Source organism: Botryllus schlosseri, chromosome 6 (assembly GCF_051294905.1).
Source record: "Botryllus schlosseri isolate E-star chromosome 6, Bs_hap1, whole genome shotgun sequence".
NCBI classification, from domain to species: domain Eukaryota; kingdom Metazoa; phylum Chordata; class Ascidiacea; order Stolidobranchia; family Styelidae; genus Botryllus; species Botryllus schlosseri.
In genome coordinates, this window is record NC_137241.1 from 11,089,650 (window position 1) to 11,109,942 (window position 20,293).

Genomic DNA, 20,293 nt, shown 5'->3' on the forward strand with positions numbered 1-20,293 from the left:
ACCCATAAGAACACATGGCGAATCACCAGAGACCCCGTAAGAATACATGACAGACACATCACCGACGCAGCCTATACCTGAAAGGGTGCCGTCACCAGAGATACCATAAGAGACAATGACACATCACCAGAGATCCCGTAAGAATACATAACAGGCACATCACAGACGCAGCCTATACCTGAAAATACGACTCACCAACACGAGTTTTCACGGCACATCACCGACGCAGCCTATACCCGAAAGGGTACCATCACCAGAGATCCCATAAGAACACATGGCACCTCACCAGCGGAAGGGGGGGTCAAAAGGGTGCCATCACCAACACGAGTTTCGCGGCACCTCACCAGCGGGCCCATGAGAGCCCCTGCCAGGTCACGACCGATCTATACTACTACTGACTAGTCCAAAAATGATCGTCCTGGTGATCATATATCAAATTCACACGATCAATAAAACAATTCAAAATTAAGAATAAAAAAGGTAAACTTTCCGGCTCAACTGCAGAAATACAGTTTTTCTCTCACACTTTACATTGGTTGACTAAAAAAGGTCGTCACTTTCGCTCGAATCACGAATTTCCTGTTTAGCGTCATTTATGCCCATTCTCACTCGAATCTATCCACTATCTTAGCTCTAAAGCCTGTAAAGGAGGACAAATTTCCAAAAATGAGGACATTTAGGTGTTCTTGGTGAACATTTTCAAAAATCTGAAAAAGGAGGACGTATGGTAACCCTACTTCGGACCATCTACTCACTTGAAATAAAATTCTACGTCGAGTCTCTTCCATGCATCTTCAACTCGTCCATGCACTAAATTGAGAAATGATTTGCAAGGTGTAAAATACTAAATAGCAGGATTGTAATGACTCGACTCGAATCCGACTTCGGTCACAATTTTTGGTGACTCGACTTGACTCGGAGTCATTCTTTATATGCGTAAATTATTCAACTCGAGAGTCAATTTGTGTATTGACCCGACCTGTACTTGAGTCAGTGCGCATGAATCGAACCAATTCAGATGACTCGAGACTATAAGGACGGCCAAGACAGACATTTCACTGTAATTTCGAAGGATAGTAAAGTCACCACATTACTGGTATTTCGTCCATCAGTCCTGATACTGTACTTGGGAAATACGGCCAGAAACCGTTAGCACCGAGGAAAATCAAGATATTTTGAATATGAGCCATTCTATATCACTCAAGCTAAGTTTGAAAACGTGGGTTAAACTAGATTGAACTCAAAACTGAACAGGGAACACAATGACTTGGACTCGGACTTGAGTCGCAACACTATGACTCGGACTCGACCCTCTACTCACTGACCTGGACTTGGACTCGGTGGTGAATTAAAATGACCCAACTTGACTCGAGTCAAAACTCGGAACTAGGAACCTGGTCACTTGGTTACAACCCTGCTAAATAGTGGTGTCTGCATCATATAGCGAACCAGCTGTCAGCATATAGCGAAATATCTGAAATAGTCATATGTTTGGAATGACTTCAAAGAAGCATTTTGCTCTGGTCGTACCAAAATCGTATTTTACTTGGTGTTATTGACCGTCAAATTTGATTTCTTGGTTGGCCTTAACATTGTAATAATCAGCATTGATGACCGCGCCACATAATTCGCATTTTGGTCTGGTATCTATAGCAAGTCTCGATTCTGACAGAGAATATTGCGGATGTAAACTGTGCGGCTGGAAATTACAATGTGTCGAATCGTTGAGTGCGAATGTAAATTTGTGACATAACGTGAAATGTTTGAAAAATAATTAATATGCTAATATGAGCAAAACTAACCAATTATAGTATCATCCATTTAATCATTGCCTAATGCTCATGCTTGGAAATAGAGGGGCAGAATTACGTAATAACAAGTGTTGCTGTTTTTGCTATTTATAGCGTTTCGACGACTACGGCAATCAGAATCGGTATAGTCAACAAATGCCGCAAAAATAATACTGAAAATTTTCAATTTCCTCCAATGTATATGGGGGCTGTAAAATGGGAATTATGGATAGGAATGAATCAGGATTTCTCATGATACAGAACCAATCTTGATTATCAATGCAACGTATAGACAGTCATGCCATAATTTTCTAGGCCATTTAGTCGTGATAAATACATTTTATCGAATTAAACTAAAATTCACTAACGGCGTGCGTTATCAGTCAACTTTGATGACGAGTTAAAGTCATGCCTGTAACTTTAGGAACACGATGATTTGTAGTAGCGTTAGTAACGTTGGAACTGCAAGCTTGTCAGATTGAGATGAATTGGACCCGTTGCGTAAAAAGAGCATTGCATACAAAATGCTTGTGCTTCGTAATATATTCATCATTATGACATGAGTATTTACTATTTGGACCAGGGGTTCTCAACTTGGGGGGCGCGGGAGGCTCTCAGGGGGGGGGGGGGGGCGCGAGAAAGTTTTGTCAATTTTGTCAATGTCTGTATAAATTGTGACTAAACATGTGTTTCACAACCATTCTGAAGATACGATTATTGAAGATTAAAGTTAATTCGTATTCTAGAAAGCTTGCCAAACTCAAACTCCAGCAGTCGCGCTCAACGGAGTGTAGGTTGACTTCAACTTCATTTGAGCAAACTTTTGATATTCTTTGAAGATTTAGTGAAATTCCTACGTGCAAGTCATTCATTACTTTATAGCTTTGGCAGTAGCCTAAATCTCTGTGCGCTAGGTAGCTGTTGTTGATAGCTGGCGAACTGCACTGCCTAAGACAGACTTAGATGCAATTTAGTTTGCCCGGTTTCGCCCTCAATTTGGCTATAAATCAACAAAATTTAATTCATTTCCAAAACTGATCAAATTTAGCATGGCAGGACAGAACGACGCCGTGCTCTTTGTAGTCACTACCAGCATCAGGATTATTCTCAGTGCAACCTTCCCTGAAATTAATTGATGTCCTTTTCAATGTTTTTTTGTTATTTTCAAACAAGTTTGGGGAGGTTTGTCAGCAATGTAAAAGAATAAACAACTGGAATGCGGATTCAAAACTGTCGTAGGATATACCTTATGTATACTATTAGATCGGGGGTGGGTAGCCCGTACGGCCGCATACGGCCGTAGAAGGGAATTTGTGCGACCGTCGACGCCTAATTCAATTGGTATGTGTTGGCAGCCGTAGACATGCAGATTGCAATTACGAATTCACTCCCGAATTTTCGAGAGATTTTATTTAATCTTGAAATTTTCTTCGCGCTCCGCGCAATTCAACAAGTCTTCATTTTTCGATTTTAATGCAGTAGCGCCCTTTTTAATTGGAGCCGGAATGGGAATCCTCAAGAAATACCAATTCATTCGCGGCTCCGAAAAATTTTCGCGTTTGGCGCGACAATATGCACTCCCAGCAACTATTCATAACATTGCAACTCGCGATTTCGGTGCGTACAATAGGCCGTTTTGAAAAGTAGAATAGTCCGGAGTTCACCGGGAATGGATATTGACAGTTTACCATAGGTATTTTGCGTCCAGATCGTTCATTGCGGCTAGGCCTGGAATGCGGCCTTAGGCTGCATAAGTAATCGAAATGCGGCCATGATTAGCAGGAAGGTTGGCCACCTCGATATTAGATGATGTGCTCTTTTTGACATGACGATAAATGTAAGGGGGTCAGGGGGCGCGATTTTTTTGACCATCGCCAAGGGGGGCGCGTGTCAAAAAAGGTTGAGAACCGCTGATTTAGACGGTGATGGCTTAGCTATTTCAGATTCGGTAATGTTTCTGTCATTCGATATCAGTTCAACATTCGCTATCGATGCAGATGATGTATATTTCGTATAAGCCGTATACAATATCCATTCAACGAATATACGACCGACAGAATCCCAAATAACATTGACATACTTGACGACATATACGGATTAAGTTGTATCAGGGACAACCACCGTTTTTTAAACAATATACTATTATAACTTGACTAAAATACTCTACAGCTGAATACAGACTCACATTCCAAAACTTCCAACTCAGTGTCGCGATCATAAGCAATCTTCTGGACTTTCTTCAATCCGTCATCTTTCAACACATCACTCTGAGCCCGGTATATCAATGTTACTTTCTTTGAATTAGAGTAGTTGACGAGGGATGAAATCTCATCGAGTGAAGCACAACATCCCCACTCGAATGTACATCTGAGATATTCAATCTGCGGTTGTAAAATTTTGAAATTAATATGGTGTATTGTAGAATATAACGTGGTGTCATTACTATCTTGTGCCGTTTGCACCCTTGGATTTGATTTGTGACAGATAAAGTTATTTCTAAGAATTACAAACTCTGTAGCTCGCAGGTGGAGACTGGAGACCTCGGTGAGAGAAAAAAAGATAAATATTGTGAAGGAGACTCGCAATATCTGGACCAATTTCATGAGAAATTTGTGATATATTGATGCAGCGGCGTACCCAGAGGGGTACAACTGATATCATATTTTAGAGCCGACACCAATATATACTGATAACTGGCAGCTTCAACGATAAGTCCGTCAAAAGATTAGGCATCTAGCTAGGCGGATTTCCAAAACTTCAAAGCATTTATTTGAATATCGTTACAGCCTTTGTAATGCCTGGAAATTAAATGAACTGCAAAAACTTAATCTGAACACTAGTAAGCCATTCAAAATACTTCAATACTCACAGTCTATCAGTTCTCCGACTTCCTACTATCATGCTGCGACTACTCGAAAACGACGATATTTTCTTTACCTTTTAAGGTCATATTTCTTTCAAAATGACAGAAGGACTCGATATTATCGGCGCGCCGATAATCGCACGGGATTTAGTAACAACCACTCCCCATTTCAACCGTGTCATTTTGAAATCTGGATTAAATCAATCATATTTCTTAGCTAAGTTGCAATTTAGCAATTCGCACAAGTCTTGCGATTAACGAGAATCGACGTACAAAGCGGTAGATGGTATCTCGATGTGGAGTGTATTCATTTTTTGCGAAAGAAGTGATTCACATATCTAGCTGCATACTGTAGAATTTTGTGGGCGCGAATCATTGCCGACCTAAACTATTGCATGCGCTGCAAGTACCAGTACATTTTTCTATTCATACTTCTCCTCCTATCTCTCAATGGTATATAGAAAACGTCATTTGATTAATATTGATTGATGATTGTGATATCCTGCCGGTTCAAGACCGGGGACGCGAGACAGAATTAGTTGAAATGTAAACAACTGGATGCATACCGACTGCAAGGAGCGTAATTCAGTTGCGCGTATACTGCAACATGACTATCAGAAGATGTTTGGCAGGCTCTAGTTCATTTTTCCTAAACGTTTTTGAGCTAACCCCCTTGGACAATGAATAAAGTGCCAGCGCCCCCACCCGTACCCCCTCAGCACGCATAAATCAAACGAAAGTTGTTCTGCATTTAATACAGCTAACAATGAGACGGATCAAGTTATCTACTATCATCATCCTCGTCATTTTGGGTTTGAGATTTGATAGGAACAATCTTATTCTAACATCTCCAGTCCCCACGCCCCGTACTGACAAGTCGGTTTCTGCTGTAAGTCAGAAACGTTGTCATGGTACTGAAAACACGTTCTATCAAATATGAGCGGTGAAAAGAAACGACAAAAAAGTCAAGCCGACTTCAGTGAGAGTATTTCTTTTAGATTTAATTGTGTATCCAGAACGATTAATTGTAGTAATTTAATTGGAAAAATTAAACATCAGTTTGAACTCAAAATTGTTCTACCTACACTATAATGTAATCAGCCCCTCAATCATGTCATGCACGAAGAATTTGCAGAATGGATTGATGATCGGGTAATTGGAATATATCCTCTAATCCAGGGGCGGGCAACTTCTCCAGTCTGCGGGCCGGATATAGGAAAATTAGGTACTTGGCGGGCCGGATTGCTGCATCGATACATTATTCGCCCATTTATCCACATATACAAGGAATAAATCGTATTTAATAAATGTATTTTAACGACAGCAATGTAACTTCAAAGCCATTTCTCGCCAATAATGACGAAGGCACTGTTGCATTGAGAACGGCATTGTCATCAGGGCTTTGGAGCCGGAGCCGGAGCCCGGAGCCGGAGCCCCGGAGCCGCGCATTTTCACCGGAGCTGGAGCCGGAGCCGGAGCTCCACAAAAAATTCAGCCGGAGCCGGAGCCGGAGCTGGAGCCCGTTATTTGAGGAGTAGCTCCGGCTCCGACCTATTTCATAAGATGCCATTATATATATGCAACAACCACATCTGCTGATTTATCATAATTGAACAGCAGGCCTGAATTTTAATGCTGTGCACAGCAATGGCATAGAGTAAAGTGCCTTCTAGTGCAATTACGATGTTGTCAGCAATTGACAAGTATTCAGTATGACGTCACAAACCGGCACGATGGCACCTATATGTCTTCGTTGCTACATCGGATGTTTCTGATGGCTGACAGACTCTAGATTACTATAGATAACTAACATATGGGTAGATTAGTGATCCATATAGACCAGGAATTGCCAACCTTTTCGGCTAAATGGCACATGCAATTGACGAACGAGTGTACAGTCCACTAGCTACGCCAAGCGGGAAAAATTTTGTAAGTTCATTAATGAACTAGGTCAATAATAATATTACTTGAGTATTGCGGGTTTATTGTATACCGCCCGCTAGGCTCAGTTTGCAAGGACACGACTATTCGGCGTCTGGTCACATCGATATCGAAGGTATCCGATAATCACAATCATGTTGCGCTTACATTTCACCGTCGACGATCTTTATGACAGCGCAAACGCGAAAAGACTTTCTCCCGTAATTGCGAATACAGTTAGACTGAATCGGGTTAATTAGGCGTTTTTTTTTCATTTTCAGTAGGGGGTCGGCTACCAAGCAAGAAAGCGTGGGCAATTAAACATGCGAAGCGTGAAGAAAAATTTCGCTACTATTTTAGTTTATTGTAATGTACGACGATTTACTGAAAATGTGACTGGACCCTGGATCTGCCAATGCGTCGGAACTGATATTTCGGTCATCAACATCCCAAGGGTCACAGCCAGAATTGTAATTTTTGGTTGGCATTGCAAGTTCACAATCTGAGATAATAGGAAATTACCTCGCGGGTCACGCAAAACCCTCTCGCGGGCCACATTTGACCCGCGGGTTGGCCCCTATGATATAGACATGCCCATTCGATAATTTCAGAGCCGGAGCCGGAGCTGGAGCCGGAGCAGTGGTGATGATGCAGCTCCGGAGCTGGAGCCGGAGCTAATGTATGATAAAAGAGAGCTCCGGAGCCGGAGCCGGAGCAGTTTAAATTTACGGCTGCTCCAAAGCCCTGATTGTCATACAGGCACCACCACCACGCCTGCTTCTCTCTGAGCAATCGACACACTGTGTAATCCTCAATTAAGATTTCAAGGCGTTCGATAAGCCCGGTACCGTAAATTTACCAAGATAGCATTCATTAGGGTGCAGTAGGTGACGAGATTGTGGTTGTTCAACTGATTGGCCTATTTTATCTCGATATTGAATTCATGAGGCCTGCGCCCTCTACGAAATTTGCAAGTGGCCCGCGACTAGGGCTGGGCAAAATCGAGTACCCGAGTGATTCGATTCTGAATCACGTAATATGCTTCGAGTCGAGTCGAGTATTCGAGTATCACTCATTATGACGTCACATCAAAATGTATATGTCACAGTTCAAATATGTACCTTTCGTGCCACCACAAAGAATATAATGCCTATTATCCATCACACTGAAGATACTATGGTATTTCTTCGAACCTACTAGCGATTTCATTGCACTTTGTGACAATGTTGTGGGTGGATCATGACTTCGGAAATATTTTTCCAGCAACGGTCGTAGCCTTGTACTTTATGTTTCGTATGCTGCGATACGGCCAATCAGTTTCAAGGCTTCCACAGTGGAAAATAGTATCGAAACCATAATTATCGTTGATAAAATAACTTTCGGTAACGAGGAGCGTATAATTTCAGTACTCGAAAAATACGTCTTTTGCTACTCGACTCGAATCATTAAAATAATTACTCGATTCAGATTCGAGTACTCGAATCATTGTGCCCAGCCCTACCCGCGACCCGTTTTGAGTTGGCGACCGCTGGCATAAGCGGTATCTTATAAAAGCCTAGAAGTGTGCCGTGCTACAAGTCGGCGGTTATGGAATCAAAAATAAGAAATATCGGCCTGGTGTAAATGATCATTGTAGCCGACAAACACCATGATTACCACAAATGACATTATGGTTGAGTACATGGTAAATGCCGATAATGCAAGTCTTCTCGCTTCGACGAACTTAAGTGTAAGCTCCACCCTCGCTCGCTGCGCAGTGTGCATACATGTGTGTAATAACATACAGTTACTAAAATTTGACTTATGTAAGCAAGTAGTTGTAGTGGGGAATCTCGGAAGACTGGGGCCGCGGGCCACATTATCATGTAAGACGGAAGACTGTCCGCGGGCCGGACAAAATCCCCTCGCGGGCCGTATGTTGCCCACCCCTGCTCTAATCAAATCACCACATCCTTTTGCAGTTTTCCAAGATGATTGATTTATCCTTCTCCGTCAAAATCGGGTATTCGAACTGGACTGGTAGCTCATGTAAGCTTGAGAATTGGAACAGTTCACGTCTCGCAAAATTTCGGTGAAATATCACGAATCCGAACGGTGCCGTTGTCCTCGTTATCAGGTTTCATTATTACTTAGAAGGTAAGCATTCTACTCATAAATTTTGGAGAATATGCCCCTCAAGTAGGCCTAGAAGAGATATCGTTTCTCGCAACCAGAGCGTCGTGTTGCAGCCCCCTCGGTCGGTCGGTCGGTCGGTCCACAATCGTTTGAAGCAGAGATTATAATCACGCGAGACAGTTTCTCTCAAAAAAGCCATCAAACCTTGCCGTGAGCAATAACTGCTCAAATACTTCGTAGTTCTCACAGAACGTAATGAACCACGCTTTCTAGGGATTTCACCGATTGCTAAATTGGTCCATTGAAGGATGGGCAGGATCAACGTTGTCAAGTAACAATGGGCTTTTCAGGTACAGCTGATTAAATAGACCAGTGGTTTCCAACGTGGGCAATATCGACCCACAGGAGGCGGTTTTGAGAAACAAGGGGGCGAAAACCCCAAATAAGGAGACTGGAGGGTGATGGGTGGAGAAAATGTTAGAACATCCAGTGAGATATATTTAATTAACACGGTAAAAAAAAGGCACCTTGTTCTGCATATGACGCAAAAAAGTTCAACTCAAAGTAACGTAGACGTAGAAACCGGTTTAGCCAGCACCTATCCAGGGCCGTAACTTCCGCACCCCACCCCCCCCGAATTGAGGGGGTTGAGCTCGAGGTGGGCCCAAAATTATTTCGTGAATGTCCATAGATCAGATATTTTGATTAATGGGTACCCTTCCCTCAACAAAAAAATACGGCGTCGACCATTACCGCACACCAAGACATAAGAAGTTATAGGCCATGTAACATGCGACTTCGAGAAGTGTGCAATAACGATCAGCAGCGGGAGGACCTTGACGGAAAAGGGCTGCCCTTGTCCTGACCGTAAACTTCGACATATATTCATATATGTTTAATTTTCCATAAGCGACTAAATGGCTGCCGCGGAATGTCCCTGTTCGGGCGATCTGAGCCCCACAAGATAAATGCCATCTCGGGCGAACATTTAGTAAAGAAATACCGATTTGAAATCGTGTACGTCTTTTAGTTTACTGCGTTTGGGCGATTTCATTATCTTTTGACATATCAGATAGGACATCCCGAAATAACATCACGTAACGAAGTCATTATACCAACGGATGTTCAAATATTATTCAGGGGTCCTTCCTTTTCGAACACACCTCACTCAGCTTTACTGGTAAATCTGATTACGAGAGCAGAGAGAGGCGACAATTTGTGTCGAGGTTGATAAAGGGGGATTAGTCGAAAAAGGCTGGGAACCACTGAAATAGACGGGCGACCCTAAATTGCCATGAGTGAATAAATGTTATATTTTTGTTGCATATTTAGCTGCTTTATTCATCAATCGTTTCAACACTGCGCTAGTTTCCATTTAAACCCACACCGCCCTTAATTGCTCTCAGCGCCCCCTACCACGCATTTTATGGCTAGCGCCCCTTCACGCACGCAAATGCCCCCAGGGGGGAGCTGGCGCCAACTTTGGGGAACACTGCTCTATTACTAAAATCTGAGTATCTATATCTGTATCTAAATAGCCTATACTGAAGTCGGCGCTATTACGGGAAAGATTGCAGAACAGAGTTTGACTTTTACATCAGTGATCATAATTATTAGTTCGCCGTTGCTGATGTTGCGTATATTAGTTTGTTCGGTAAAGGAGTGAATAAAATCTCTCGGTGTGTTGTAATATATGATGTGAGGGGTGTGTTGGGAAATTTGCAGTCTCAGCGGAAGATTGCGGACTCCAAACATCGACAAACTCGCAACAAAATTACCTATTCGTTTCTTTTCCATTTCTTATCACAGCTTGCGAAAGTGAAGCTTAGGCTATGCCTTCATTATTGACATCATACGAATAACACAACACAAGCAAGGTTATTCGATCCTTCGGTAATCGACATTTACGCGTGCACCCAACCATGAGAAATTGATGCTTCCTTGGGATTTTTTTCAACCCCTCCATTATTCTCGGTTGTGTCCATGCAAGGTGTAGGCTACACTTGAAGTTTGCGAATATTACCAGATGACGAAGCCTATACCTTCTTTTTTTGACAAGCCTCAACTATATTTCCGAAGTCATCGCCTCTCCCAACATAAAACATAGCGTGGACATTGACGCGAAGAGCGGAAATATTCATCCCTTGTTCCAGAATTTGTTTGTAATCATCAGCGGTTATTTGACCATTCACAGCAATATCCAAGAGGTCAATCTATAACGAGAAGGAGAGATTGTTAATCGGTTTCCTCCAAAGATACGAAAAATGATTCCTGACTTTTGAGTTTGACCTTAATAAAATGATCGGGAAATTTATAGAAATCTGACATTTTATTAATTAGATGAAGAATCTCACCCGATACTTGTTCAAGGAAGTTTCAATCAGTGTCCAAGCGATATTTCTGTCTTCCGTGCCATTAAGTAATATCTTGCTTATCTGAATGCAATATTGGTTTCATGTGACCAAATGATGTAATCGTCATCACGGTGGTGATAAAATGAAATCAATGTAGCCGACATATATTTAGCTCGGGGATATCTAGATATGCCTTATATTAGTTATATAGCCTACAACAGCTATTCGGTAAATCTATCTCGGTCTTTCGTGTAGGCTACTGTACAGGTTTTATTCACATTTATGCTAAATTCTACCTATGAATATGAGATCTAGTAGCTTATATAAACGTTTCTTCCGATCCATATTGTCACACAACGAATTGGAAATCTTGAGGCCGGAGATGAAGTGTTCTTGCCTTATTCCTGCACTGAATAATGCGTAATATAGGCTGTATGAGACGTTAGATATGTTTCGCTGTTGTTTATGATTAGGACAGCTGTTTTTAAATTTTCATCTATCTCTCTTTTCCAAGTCGATATTGTAGTTGACATTCCCCCATAAGAAAAAGCTGCCGGGCGACTAAAATGCCAGAGGGTGACTATCAGCACGAAATGAGGAAGACATAAAATCATAAATATGGAATTATTAGGATTTGATAATCTATACAGCTATGTAATTTCATGGGCTTTGCCAAAATTGCATATATTGTGCACCATGACTACTGAATATCATGGCTTCATTTTAAAATGCTGTTGTTTATTGATAAAACGTTATCAAGCATATATTTAAAAAGTCTGTTTGAGAATCTGATTTGCATATAGTATATTAGAAAGAGTGTGACCGCAATGTAATGTGTTTGGGGTGGTGTTATATAGATGGACCGATGATCGTCTGAAGACCAGGCCCATTGTGCGTATATTAGATTTTCAAAATGATATATATATATATAGGTCTAACTCAGTCTTCATAGAGACTAAGAGCACCATCACCGAGGTGAAAGAAACTCCATGGAAAAAGAACTTGAAAGATTGCTAGTTAGAAATCAAATTTCCAGTGATCGTACGGCTTTTGAGTATGTCCTGATGTCGGTCTCGTTCCGATTAATAACATTGTCCATCAGTGTTGCGTTTGCTCTTCCTTTTTTCGTTCTATTTTCATCTTCGAAGCGTATTGACTTCACGATTTATCTGTATGTCTTCGAATTATGTGTGCAAGAAATGTAGATTGTTGGTGAATGAAGAGAGATCTTCGGTGCGACAAGTTTTATGAAGATTTTCGTTACTAATTTTAACTGGCTGATCGGTTCTATTTCGAATATAGCCTTATGAACAATATTTTGAAAAAAATTGTCTTTAGAAGATATTCAGAGCGGTTCTTTGATTTTGCACAAGACACAAAACTCTGCGCCATCTCAGGCGACTTCTCCCAGAGGCATTTAAAATTTTTATTTTTGTACCCTGCAAATATCTGAAGTTTCAAAGCAGGTTTCTTTGTTTGTGCTATTCATGGGGTTTGTCGACTACAATGGTCATTTACACTATGCCGATTGTCTTTATCTTGATTCCGTATCTGCCGACTTTGTAGAACGGCGAGGAGGAGCCTAGATACACCTCCAACACTTAAGTAGGAATTCTGGAGTCGTCCTTGGTTGGATTCGAACCAGCAACCCATTGGTGTTGCTGCTGTGGATTATGCCACTACGCTTGGTATGCTGCATACGCGGAGCTAATCCTATGTTCGAATTCTGAGATTCCCACATTCGTGTCTTTATAATGAATGATGGACCCAAGATATTTGAGTTTTGACGTTTTCAATATAATTATTATGCAGAGAGCACATTGAAGTCGGGTAGTTCTTCATTGTGGTTAAATATCCACTTGTTTGTACAGTGCAGACTGAGTAATTAGCGAATCACAGATAAAAATATTGGTGAAAATCGTATAATGGAATTTTCGAACTAAACAATTCAACGTCCAGTTAATAGCAAACCTGAGAACTACAGAGCAGTGGTTCTCAACCGGAGGTCCACGGACCCCTAAGGGGTCCGCAACACATCTGCATTTTGCAAAATTGTTAATAACCTAATTTTTCTTTTCAAAATTAAAGAAAACAATATGTAGTTAGTTTCGCTTCTTTACTGACATGAAAATAATGGCCGTCTGAGATTAAATATATTACTGCGCTGCGCAATCTCATTTTAATCGCCCAATTTTCTACTGCTGCAAACATATTTCCGCTAAGAAAAGTTATGATGAGGTTTGTGGAAAAAAGGTTGGAGTAGTATGATCAATCAGGGTCAATTCGGAATGTTTGCAAAAATCCATATTTTGCTGGGAAATACATAGCCGCCATTCCAGAATAACTTCAGGATGAGCAGCGAGATAGAAATGACTCGTCACTGTTCTTAGGGCAACATGAAAGCCCAGAAAAAAGACTCGATGAAAAAGCGCACTCACAAAGAATGGGAAAGAGAAAGAAAGAACTGCGGAAAGAAAGGAAAAGGAGCTGTGACATCGGGCACTAGGCCGAAGTGGAGGCCAGTGTAAGAGACCGCAAATGCAAACGCAACTGGTCGTTCGGTATCATCCTGGCTCATATCTGTTTATTACATCGCATTGTGTCTTATCGCATTGTACATTGTGTGTGTCTTGTTCAGATAAAATATAATCTGACGAATAATAATAATATAAATATATGTTCCTTCAAAAATCTACTTGTCAATTTTGGTGGCAGATATGTTGCGATCCTACCGAAAGGTGTCGTCGGAAGCGGTAGCCTGTTATTAATGCATTCGCCACCATTTATCGTTGTGGAAATAGATTATCGGCATTCGTTCAGATCAAATCGACGGTGCGAATTTTCAAGAGACCACCACGTATCTGCAGCCGCAGAATTGGCTTCGAAATAATATAAGTATACGCAATGTATACATAGTATGATATGTTATCTTCAAGAAAGTAATTTTGCTGCTGTTTATCACTTGACTAGAGTTAATAGTTTCACAAAACAGATGACGGTTGCACGATAATCGAGCTGAATTTCAACTAAAACGTAGGGGTCCGCGGGGTCACGAAGATCAAAAGGTTGAGAACCACTGTTATAGAGTATAGATATTAGAACCAAATTATCCGTAACTGACCTTTCCCAGTTGAGACTTCGATAACTCCGCTAAATCATGCTGCTTGGCATAGATATGTTGTTGTTCACCCAATGTCATAAATTTTGCGTCGAAAAGTCTCCAACAAAATACCACAGGCGCTAGGGCGGGAACCCGTTCGAATACTAGCGTGGAGTCCTATGACAAGTAAATGTTATTAGTTATATCACAATCTACCATCACCACACTCGCTATTACAGCTTACTCTTAGATACCTTCATGAGATTGCCACTATTGAACGTGACCTCACTATAATCGAAGCACGTTTATTAAAACCCGTAATAATATCCAAGTTAATAGCCACCGTGGATAAACATCCTTAGCTTATAATCATCAAACATCTATATAGACAAAAGTACCGCTATTGGCTTTCATTCCAAATTGGTATAATTCACAATCTAATGATTCTTTGACACAAACGTGGATACTGGATAGTTTCATATTTCATACTTCATTTTGACTGACCAGTATAGTGTACATTTAATAATAATGAAGTGAATATCTGTATAATAATAATAAAATATAATGATAAAGCTTAGTATAGTCTGCATCTGAGTTTATCCACGTGGATGGCCTGTTATTTCAATTTGCTGGAAGTGATAGTTCCCACTCGTACAGAAATTTGATATATATAGATAGGGGATGCGACTGACCATTCAGCATGAGCAGGGCGGAGCAGGGCAGAGCCCCTGGATTTAAGTCTTTGACTAGAAGCACTTCGGCAATTCCCTTCTAACATGAGAGTGACAGAAAGCTATGATAAGGCCAAGACTATCTGAATTTCAAAAATGAATGTAAGTGGTTGTAGTGACATATTTCACCCAACAAATGAACAGAAAATGAGTGATGGCAATATTGACTGTCGAGTTCGAGTATTAGCATCAGATTCCTAATCACATTCATAAGCCTTGATATCCAACCTCGACGTTGAACTGCCCTTCAGTACCGCGGCTTATCTTGATGACATCATCACCGTTCCTCAGTTGTAAAGTCCAACCTCCTGCAGTCAGCGTCGCCATCTGAATATTATTGAGACGAGAAGCTTGAGATCGTGAATTAGATCAATTTTATCGACCGAATATCATGACGTTATATTGAAGATATATTCATGAAAAGCATATTTTAAGACAGTGGTCGGCAACCTTTTGCTAGTCACGGGTCAGACATCGATTGTACGATAGGGCTCTTCAAAAATGACTTTTTTTCTCAAATCGTACTGGCTACTTGATAAAATTGTTAGGTTACCTACTTTAAGCCTACACACAAAATTTGGTGCAATTCTAGCCAGTAATCGCTTTGCTACAGGAGAAGAAAGTTTCTATTTATTATAAAAAAATAAATGTGAAAAGATGTGAAAATTTTCTGTTCACCCCATGAAAGTGTTAGGCTGTCTATAGAAACGATCCTCACCAAATTTGGTTCAATTCCAACCTGTGGTAGCGGAGTTATTGTCATCGAAAATTTTTGATTTGAATAAAATAGTATTTACGGTGAGCAAAACTATAATAAATAAACAAAGAATCGCTCATCGTAAATACTATTTTATTCAAATCCAAATTTTTCGACGGCAATAACTCCGCTTCCACTTGTTGGAATTGAACCAAATTTGGTGAGCATCGTTTCTATAGGCAGCCAAACACTTTCATGGGGTGAACAGAAAATTTTCAAATTTTTTATTCCTTATTTTTATATAATAAATAGAAACTTTCTTTTCCTGCAGCAAAGCGGTTACTGGCTGGAATTGAACCAAATTTTGTGTGTAGGCTTAAACCTACCAATTTTATCAAGTAGCCAGTACGATTTGAGAAAAAAGTCAATTTTGAAGAGCCCTATTGTACAACTCTTTGGCGGGCCGGAATATTCATTTTTACTATAATTCACACTCACTCTAGGGGGGTCGCCAACTTAAAATAGTCTAGGGTCACTTTCCTAACTTGATAGACGCCGGGGGCCGCACGATTTTAATGTCAACACCTAATATTTGGCATCTGATGAGCTATTAGCTAAGGTGAAAAGACATTATATCAATGTAACGCGTTGTTGTCTACACGTGTGGTAAAAATATTGTTGAAAAGAATTGCTGCTTTTTCTTAATACAACACTATGAATTATACGTATTGAAAGGAAATGACCTAGTCCATTTTTGTCGTTGATTTTTTTTGCGGCATATTCACCAACTAATGATAAAGGCCTATACATACACGCGATCTGTGCATACTGCATACGAATACCCTCGGTGCGTGGATGTCCATATGCCGCTGGACAAGGAAAGTGGATTTCGAAGTCTTGCATCACCTCTCTATGCTATTCCAGTAACGCATGAGCGCCAAGCGGGGAATACATGGATATCAGAGTTACTAATCAGGTCTTTGATCTGACCCGGCCAGGAATCGAACCCACGACCTACCGATCAAGAAGCCGGACGCTTCACTTTTACGCTATCTTGACGGTATTCATCATAGCATGATGCATATTCTGTTAAAGTTAATATTTGCATAAGACGGTTGCACGACAATTGAGCTAAATTTGAACTTGACCTGGGCGGTCCGCGGGGGTGCGTGATATGGTTCAAAAGGGTTCTGTGAAGACAAAAAGGTTGGGAATCACCAACATAATGGATCTACCTTACGCTCGCGACTGCCAGAGCATCTCCATGTGGTCTTGACACCAGCAAATCAACGACCTATCAGCATCCAGTCACAGTAAATGCACGACCAGCTATCGAGTGCGCGGTATACTACAGAATATACATCATGCTATTTAGAGGTTTAGAGGTTTTTCGGGCCCCGTGAAAGTGCTTCGCGGACCCCCGGTTGATAACCACTGCATTGTGTTGACCATGGCTATCTAATTGCTAGCAAGGGCATGGTGGGCGAGGTGGATTCAGTTTCATCGGCCTGTCGTATTTTGCAAGTACGCTATGTGTATTGTCAAAGTCATTTTTAGCGAAAAATGATATTGAAAACGACGGAATAAATCTTTGCGGAAACGATCAAGATTTTTAAAATATAGTATTTCAAGCATTTAGAAATACAATATTGATATATATTTTCCGAAATCTGAAACCAGGTCGCGGGCCGCAAAAACACACCTGGCGGCGTGTTGGTGACCCCTAGTCTAATGTAATGCGGTGTATCGTATAGTAGTACGCCCTTTAAAAATCAGGCCACACTTTCGGGTGTACGATACATCTGGATGAAGAGAACTTTTCTATAGTCTACGAGTTTACTCTGCAGACAATCTCGTAATTACTTGGTACGAGATACTATAATCTACCGCATTCGAGACAGTTTTATGGCGTACTATTGGACTATTATGGTGTTTTGATATAATTGAAATACCACACTATTTCCAAACAGTGTCAACACTGCAGTTTGGAACTCGACAGGAAACAGCGGGCCGCATTCTCTTGATAACTAATTATCATGTCACGGGCCGGACGATTTCGCCTGGCGGGCCGGATCCGGCCTGCGGGCCGTAGGTTGCCGACCCTTGTTTTAAGACATCGATAATACCAAGAGGAAATGGAGCAGTTATGGAACAAACTCGATGAGAAGTGGAGCATCATACAAAAGTAAAGTACAGTGCTGGAATGACTCGAGTCCTGACTCGAGTCGATTCAGACTCAAGTCAACTTTTTCAGATGACTTGACTCGAGTCACTTTGCCAAAATGAGTTGACTAGAATTGACTCGGCGTGTCTAAAAACGTGAATATATTTAGAGTCATTTTCGAGTCATCAAGTAATCGTTGTCGACAAAGTGCCTGCATGTAAGTACAAGTTCGACCAGCTAATATGACATATGTGAGAAACGAGTCATTCAACGATTGCGCAGGGCCTGGTTTTACTGATCCACCGTCGGAATGTCACAAATAAATCGACCACAAACGAATAAGTGACCATAGCTTACGTGGTCGCAGACTAGTAGTAATCTAGCTATAGTTCGGTACCTTATCTATAGAATGCTAAGTGCTGACTGCTCATCCTAACGAAGTTATGTGATGACATAAACCGAACTGATATAATTTATACATTTATAGTTCTCATCAACAATCGGCGCTGGCTTGAATTGTATGATATTTAGGGTTGCATTTAAAACAAAAGTCAATTTAAATCAAACAGGTTTGAAACAAGGCCATTGTTTAAAACTAGTTTTTTATAGCCATGGCGTCACGAATATACAATTGTGATGTCATATTGGATTGACATTGACAATTGAAAATATAGGTTAAATATAGCTCCTTTGACGAAATATCTGTATTATAGCCGTTCAACCGACTATTTTGAGAGTTCCATTTCGACCATCCCATATCGTATACGTCTGCTATATTGGGGGGTAATTGTCCGTAGACTCTTACAGGCTCATAAAACACGTTTTTTTGGAAAGTATTCACACAATTATTTACAACTTGAAAACACAACTTGTTTTAGAAGCCCATTGTTTAAAACACTGTTTAAAACATGTTTTACACAAAGAGTTTAAACAACCATTGGTTTTAAATGCAACCCCAATGATGTTGATGCGTAGATATATTGTGCATTGCATCATACCAGTTTGTTTCAACTTTGTGAGGTTTCATATTCTACCATCTATTTGGCTGACAGTTACCGACATAGTTGAGCAGTTTTACGTATATTTGGCCAAAGAACTCCCCGCTCAAGGTACAATCCACTCGACTGTCGTCAATCCATCCAGAATTAATATGCACTCAATCTGTACTTCAATCATCTTGCGCGATACAATGACTTGAATCATTGCTCGGACTTCGAACATTTGACATGACTTTCTGACTTCACTCGTGACTTGACTCGAGTCACCTCCAAAAATTGAGTGACTTGACTTGACCAGCGTCACCTTTAAAAGTGGAGTAACTTGAATTGAGTGGAGTTAAAATGATGACTCGATATGGCACCGGTGAAGAAAACGGTTTCATTATTCTTCAACAGCATCATCCACGAAATTTGTGACATTAATATTTGTTGCTATAATTAACAACTAAATCATAGAATCGACCTCACATCCCAATCCAAATTCCCAGATAGCAATTCAATCCGCCGATGCCTAAGAAGTGATCCTACTGCATGTGCTGACAAATTGTTGCCGAGCAAATCCAATCTGTTTACCTGAAAAGAGGGAAATGTATATTCTGAAATGCGGAGATTAGCTAAGCCTGAAAGTCGTTCATGAAAAAGCACTGCGCTCTAAATTATAATTTGATCTCAGATAAAAGCTAAAGGTGTAAAAAAATTAAGCAGCAGCCATTTTTTTTTCCAGAAAATCTCCATAGTAGAGTTGAGGAGTCGAGGCGAAGTGATGACCTTTTTTAGTAAACACAACAATATTTCCAATAAACGTAAATGAAAGAATTGAAAGCATTTTCAACGAAATCCATGTGCGGCAACATAATCTCCTACGCCACTGCTTCAAGGTTGCACATTATCGGCGTAATCAAGCAGATCTGCAGACAATAAATTTGAGATATTGGATAGTCCAGTGCTTTTCAACCTTTTTGAGCTCCATTCACACTTTTTTGTAAAATAAATCTCATTCGCACAAACCAGGGATATCTAGAAGCTCTTATGTCGCGTAGGATCAGTTCTCGATAGAACTGGACTGGAATATCTGTTGCAAGTAACGACCGATATCTAACTGACCGTTAAAGTCCAGACACAGTGGGTTTCCGTAGCTTGTATTGCGAGTAGGATTAACTAACTGGTCTATAACGTATCGTTAAAATATACGCTGGCAATTACTATAAATGGAAGATATTACATTAATGCAATGCTACACGAAAGGCGACACAAAATCCCTGTTTACTGTACGACGTCTGTCTCTGAATAGGCCGAAAACGTGGTCGTCGCTTCTCTCGAGTTATGAGTTAAGTGGAGCATGACAGAGTCACTCACGCTGCGAGAAAGCCACCGTGACATAGCCGACCCTGTGGCGAATGGTGAATGCCAAAAAATGCAGTTATCCATGAGCCACAAATTGAAGGAATGGTGGTGATCAGCGTATGAAAGACTAATAATAGGCAAAATAAGTTAGCATGAAAAGAAATGAAATAAAATAAAAAGTGTAGTACGATGAGCGCGGTGCTAACACAGTTTAAGG

At 40.7% G+C, this 20,293-nt stretch overlaps 1 protein-coding gene across 3 annotated transcripts in view; it reads right to left on the reverse strand.

Annotated features, from left to right (window-relative positions):
• LOC145440223 (NACHT, LRR and PYD domains-containing protein 3-like) overlaps positions 1 to 20,293 on the reverse strand; it is a 74,437-nt gene that overhangs the window by 14,770 nt on the left and 39,374 nt on the right. For 2 of the 3 annotated variants that reach the window (XM_080317797.1, XM_080317795.1), the window contains exons 5-11: positions 19,201 to 19,305; positions 15,102 to 15,200; positions 14,164 to 14,319; positions 11,043 to 11,123; positions 10,731 to 10,901; positions 3,976 to 4,171; positions 756 to 810 (exon numbers count right to left, since the gene is read on the reverse strand). In XM_080317797.1, coding sequence (XP_080173923.1) covers positions 756 to 810; positions 3,976 to 4,171; positions 10,731 to 10,901; positions 11,043 to 11,123; positions 14,164 to 14,319; positions 15,102 to 15,200; positions 19,201 to 19,305 — 863 coding nt within the window. Of the gene's footprint in view, positions 1 to 410; positions 609 to 722; positions 811 to 3,975; positions 4,172 to 10,730; positions 10,902 to 11,042; positions 11,124 to 14,163; positions 14,320 to 15,101; positions 15,201 to 19,200; positions 19,306 to 20,293 lie in introns of those variants that run through there. The other variant, XM_080317796.1, reaches the window with a different exon arrangement.